The sequence below is a fragment of the Prionailurus viverrinus genome, chromosome B1 (assembly GCF_022837055.1).
Source record: "Prionailurus viverrinus isolate Anna chromosome B1, UM_Priviv_1.0, whole genome shotgun sequence".
NCBI lineage: Eukaryota > Metazoa > Chordata > Mammalia > Carnivora > Felidae > Prionailurus > Prionailurus viverrinus.
The window spans coordinates 146,720,487-146,726,486 of record NC_062564.1 but is presented as its reverse complement, the minus strand read 5'-3'; the positions used below and the strand labels follow the sequence as shown (position 1 = coordinate 146,726,486).

Below are 6,000 nucleotides of genomic sequence, written 5' to 3'. Positions count from 1 at the left end.
TGTTTTTCTTTTTCAAGATTGTCCGTTTGGTTTTTTGTTTTGTTTTGTTTTGTTTTTTTGTGGTGCCACACAGATTTTAGGATTGTTTGTTCTCGTTCCATAAAAAATGCTGTTTGACAGAGATTTCATTAAATGTGTAGATTGCTTTGGGTAGTGTAGACATTGTAACAATATTTGCCCTTCCAATCAATCCATGGGCATGGAATGTCTTTCCGTTTCTTTGTATCGTCTTCAAGTTGTTTCATCAGTGTTTTATAGTTTTCAGAGTACAGGTCTTTTTCCTCTTTGATTAAGTTTACTCTAGGTATTTTATTATTTTTGGTGCCATTGTAAATGGGATCATTTTCTTAATTTCTCTTTCTGCTGCTTCATTATTAGTGTATAGAAATGCAGTAGATTTCTGTGCATTGATTTTGTGTCCTGTGACTACTGAATTCATTTTTTCAGTTTTAGTAGGTTTTTGGTGGAGCCCTTAGGGTTTTCTATATTTAGTATCCTGTCATCTACAAATAGTGAAAGTTTTACTTCTTCCTTACCAATTTGGATACCTTTTATTTCTTTTTTTTTTCTGATTACTGTGGCTAGGACTTCCAGTACTATATTGAATAATGATGGCGAGAATGGATATCCTTGTCCAGTTCCTGACTTTGGGGGAAAAGCTCTCAGTTTTTCCCCATTGAATATGGTGTTCACTGTGGGTGTCTCATAGATTTATTAAGTTGAGGTATGTTCCCTGAAAACCTACTTTGTTGAGGGATTTTATTATGAATGGATGTTGTACTTTGTCGAATGCTTTGTCAAATGCTTTTTCTGCATCTATTGAAATGATCATATGGTTTTTGTCCTTTTTCTTATTGATGCGATGTATCACACTGATTGATTTGTGAATATTGAACCACCCTTGCATCTGGGAAAAAATCCCACTTGATTGTGGTGTATGATTTTTTTTTAATGTATTGTTGGATTTGGCTGGCTAGTATTTTGTTGAGGATTTTGTCATTTATATTCATTAGAGATATTGTCCTGTAGTTCTCTTTTTTAGTGACATCTTTATCCGGTTTTGGTATCAGGGTAATGCTGGCCTCATAGAATGAATTTGGAAGTTTTCCTTTCTCTTCTATTTTTTGAAGTAGTTTGAAGAGGGTAGGTATTAATTCTTCTTTATGTTTATTTAGTTTTGAGACAGAGAGAAACAGAGCATGAGTGGGGGAGGGGCAGAGAGAATGGGAGACACAGGATACGAAGCAGGCTCCAGGCTCTGAGCTGTCAGCACAGAGCCTGATGCGGGGCTTGAACTCATGAACAGTGAGATCATGACCTGAGCCAAAGTCGGACACCCAACCGACTGGGTCACCCAGGCGCCCCCAATCTTCTTTAAATGTTTGGTAGAATTTGCCTGTGAAGCCATCTGGCTCTGGGCTTTTGTTTGTTGGGAGATTTTGGTTATTGATTCAACTTCATTCTTGATAATTGGTCTGTTCAAATTTTCTATTTCTTCCTGCTTCCAACATGGCAGGGAAATCCAAGTTCTCTAAGTCTGCCTGTTTTCTGAAGTCCCAGGCTTCTGTAACAAACCAGATTTCTGGTGTCTCTTATTGAGGATACCATGGTTAGCAGGCTGGAGTCGGTTCTTGCAAGGCTTCCAGATTTGTCTGCTCTGCCAGTAATCAGGGCTCCCAGGTATCTCTTAGTGAAGGATATTCCTGCAGTCTGCCAAGCCGTGTCCTTGAAAACCAGTCCAGACCCCTCCACCTGTACCTTATAGACAGGCTGCATGATGTGTTCCTAGTCTTCTCCAGGACTCAAGGCTCCCAGGTGCTGCTTTTGGCTGGCTTCCCAATCCCATGAGCAAACCCCAATTTGTCAGGGCAAATCTAAGTCCTCTGTGTCTGCCTCAGATATAAGCCTCAAGAGCAGCATACACTAGAAAGTGATTTCTGGTTGCCTGTCCTAGGTCATCAAAAAAATTCATTCCTTGAATTGATGGAAGAAAAGGCCCTATTTCATTGCCAACTCCCATTTCTCATAGTGCATTTTTAGCACAAGGATGCACTTCATCTGCACATTTGCATCCTGATGGCTTCATTGGTCCAGCAGCTCCACGTAGTACTTGAGTTTCAAGATACCTTGAGTTTCGTGATGCTCTCAATCTCATACAGCCACTGGGCCAAGAGCTTGTCCATGTTGTTGTCTTGGTTCACTCTCACCAGTGCTGTCAGCAGCTTCATGGTCTTTAGACAGACTGCACAATGTGTTGCTGGCCTTCTCCAGAACTTGAGGCTCCCAGGTGCCACTTTTAGCTGGCTACCAAGTATGGTGGGCAGGCCCGTATGATCCTCAGTCTTAATGTCTTCTTCAAGAAACAAGAAAAGTGTTATCTAAATACAGTCATATAAAGCACCAGATTCACAATAAGCACTCAGTAAATTAGGTCCCATTTCCTTGGGTTTGCTTCCGAGGCCTATGTTTCCCACTCTCACCAGGGACTTGAAAATGTGCCCAGCACTGGAATCAGGGCTTTAGCCATTTATTTGAATCTGTTGTAGTTCATGTTTACTTTCCTCCTGCCACTTCAGAACTTTGTACATGTCAACAAGCATTTCCAGGAAATGAGATATTTACCAAAGGCGCATATTGATTATTACAAGGCCTACATGGTATAATCTTGAAAAAACAAGTAGATTCACATGACTGATTTTAAAATCCAGTATTCATTAATGAATGCCATCAATTAACAATATTTCTTCATTGTCATGAGATTCTTAAATTTTATCAGGGTCATACTGGCCTGGAAAAAATATTCACCAGGAAAAGGTTAATTATTAATAGTAATTACTTGAAAAGAGTATAAAAAGATTCTTCATTTTTTTTCAGGTGATAGAGCACCTACTTTAAAGTTTCATCTAAAATAATGAAGAATCTTAGACCCATATGTTTTCTTGTTTTCTTCAGCTACGTTCAATGCCAAACTCTACAGAGAAGTTTACTAGCTGCAGGTAGGGATCCTATTTACATTCTATATATCCCATGTGCCAGGAAGTAAAGGCATAGCAACTACTTAAATATGTATGGAAAGGTTTATCTTTCTCAGTGCTCATCATTGTCAATAGAGTCATTGGAATGGCTAGAAATTAATTTGTAGAATGGATGCAGAAAGAGAACTAACATAATGAGGCAACACACACAGGAAGATCTCGTTTTAGTCTTACTTCCATTCTTGGTGATGGAATGATCCATTTCAAACTTGTATTTGAAATCGGATAAATGATTTTGGATAAAGTAATTGTATTTATAGTAGCAGGAATAATATTACGATCTATCTTCTTCAGTACCTATTCTGTGGCAGGCACTGTGCTTGGTGCGTCACACATGTTTCCATTTAATCCTAACAAACATCCAATGCGGTAGAGTTTACTTACATTTTGTAGATGGAGAAGCAGCAACTTTGAGAGCTTAAGTAATTTTTCCAAGGCCACAGTCAGTATTAGAGCTAGAAGTTGAACTCAGAGTAACTGACTCCAGAACATTTCTCTATATTAACAGGGCAAGTAAATAACAATGATTTCTTTATTTAACAGGTAGCTGCTAAGCTCTTTAGGAGCTATTAGTATAAGCAGAAGGTATTGTTTTCAATAGAGAACGTGTGTGTGTGTGTGTGTGTGTGTGTGGTGAGTGGAGGTGATAAGAAAGATAAAGTTGATGAGTAAATCCAAAATGGGTGAGATAATGTCTTTGCCAAATGAATCTTGTCAAAGTGCTAATGTGTGTATGTTTGTTACCAATGTTAAACCTTAATTTTCTTAGCATTCCTTGGATGTTCTAGTAACTTCTAATATAAAGAGTTAAATAACCAAATCACATTAATTAATTCAAGTGTGTCAACACAAGTACATGCAACTTAATGGGAGGCCAATGACAGATTTTGAGTACACAATATATTTGAACAGAAATAAGTTATTCACAGAATTCAGTTTAAACACAAGTGAATATAAATTCTGGTAACTTGTTTTAATTTTTGAGGGCAAATGAAATTGACCTGGAAATTTATAAGTGAAAAAGTATACATTTCAGAATTATACAGGGAGATTTCAATTTTGAAAATATCCTCTTATGCAAATAAAATCTCATTTTTCTTCAGCCTTGAACCACACTAATAGCCAGAATTATCTGCAAGAGAACTTAAGAGACATGTGAGTTGTATTATCGATATTCTTTTGTCTGAAATTTGAAATCATACTTATTCTGGAGGGAGGAGGGGGCAGTGATCTCACAACGATGGGGGAAGAGTTTTGATTCTATCTTTAGCACTCTCACAAGTGTTATGTTTCAGCACTAGCATTATGGTTGCTCAGTTTCTTCAGAAATCAACTTACCAAGAAGTACAAACCATAGTTGAAGAGCTGGTAGATCGTGCAGAGAAGTGCAAGGTCCTCAAGCCACAGGAATCACCGTCTGAATGCTCTCACCAGTTGGTAGGTGAATCGTGTTCTGTCTTTCTCTCTCCCCCCTTTTTTTTAGACCGAAATTCCACCCAGAAGGTGTTGTTATGAGGTGGGGTGCTGAACAATTAGGTAGGGGGGTTTAAGGCAGCGATGTGTACGTGAATCACACTCAAAATGTAAATTTTATAGGTTTATAAACCTACAGTTTTTCATTTCATTGCTGGGAGGTCAGACTCAGAGAACAAAACACTCAAGCGACTATTATGACCTAAAATGCCAATTTGTTCATTTAAGTTGGTTGTTCTTCTGCCTCTAGAATACTATTGTCTAACATCCTTATATAAAGGTAACTGGGAAATCAAAGTACTAATTTAAAAAAGTTTCTAAGAGAATATGAAAAAGAAGAAAGAGGTGAATATTATTAAAGGCTCCTTTTACCAGTTAGTAGGAAATCTTGGGGACTATTACTATCTCATAAAGTATGTCTGTCTTGTAATTAGTGAATTCTTGATAAACACTAACAACATATTTGTACAATCTACAGATTTTATGGATCACTTACCTCATGCCAAACACTTTAAACTACAAGTCAGTGGTTTTCTTATTTCTTGGGAGGTTTTTATTTTTAAGTCCATCTTCTTGGAGCTAAAACTCACCTATCTTTTACTAGACTCTAAGTAGACAGAAAAATTATCAGTCTTGTGAGAAACACATTTTAAATGAAATGCTTCTGCCAATGACTAGTCTCACTTACTTTATAGTGATTACTTCTTATTTCTACTTCAAAAGATGGCCTTTTTTTTTGCCCTTTTCCCCCAAATCTAGAAATATATGTCTTTTGAGGTTTACAGCATCCCACACATTTACTGCCACTCAAAGGTATTTGAAAACTAACTAAATTATCACATTTTCATTTGAATATTTGACATTGAATACACACTGCCTCAGAGTTGCATTCTTAAAATAACTTCCCATGGAAACCAAACTGAAAACAATTAGGAAGCAAGGAAAGCAAATTACCATCTATTTCTTGGTGGATAGTTCTCATAAAAAAATACCTGAACTTTGTTAGGCTCTGTAATTTTGGCTTGTGTTTAATACCTCTTAACAACTATATGAAAATGAAGCAATTACATAGGAAAGGAGAGAGTGATGAATTCCTTTGGGCCCATGTCAGCATGTGGGAGTTTAGACTTCAAAATCTAAAAGCTTTTGCTCTAAAGAGCTATGTCCAGGGACTGTTAAATACAAGTTGTACACTCAGTGGTCTTTTCTTTTTTTTCAACGTTTATTTATTTTTGGGACAGAGAGAGACAGAGCATGAACAGGCAAGGGGCAGAGAGAGAGGGAGACACAGAATCGGAAACAGGCTCCAGGCTCTGAGCCATCAGCCCAGAGCCTGACGCGGGGCTCGAACTCACAGACCTGCGAGATCGTGACCTGGCTGAAGTCGGACGCTTAACCGACTGCGCCACCCAGGCGCCCCTCAGTGGTCTTTTCCTGAAATAATTCTTTAACTTTCCTGTGGTTAGGGATGTAGATCATACATTTTTCACCT

General features: G+C 37.9%; 1 protein-coding gene across 1 annotated transcript in view; it reads left to right on the top strand.

Moving 5' to 3' along the window:
- The first annotated feature begins 2,911 nt into the window (after positions 1–2,911).
- The window catches only part of LOC125164498 (alpha-fetoprotein-like), a 49,409-nt gene continuing 46,320 nt past the window's right edge, over positions 2,912–6,000 (top strand). The window contains exons 1-3 of the mRNA XM_047857267.1: positions 2,912–2,996; positions 4,139–4,190; positions 4,331–4,472. Of these exons, the coding sequence (XP_047713223.1) occupies positions 2,912–2,996; positions 4,139–4,190; positions 4,331–4,472 (279 nt within the window). The remainder of the gene's footprint in view (positions 2,997–4,138; positions 4,191–4,330; positions 4,473–6,000) is intronic.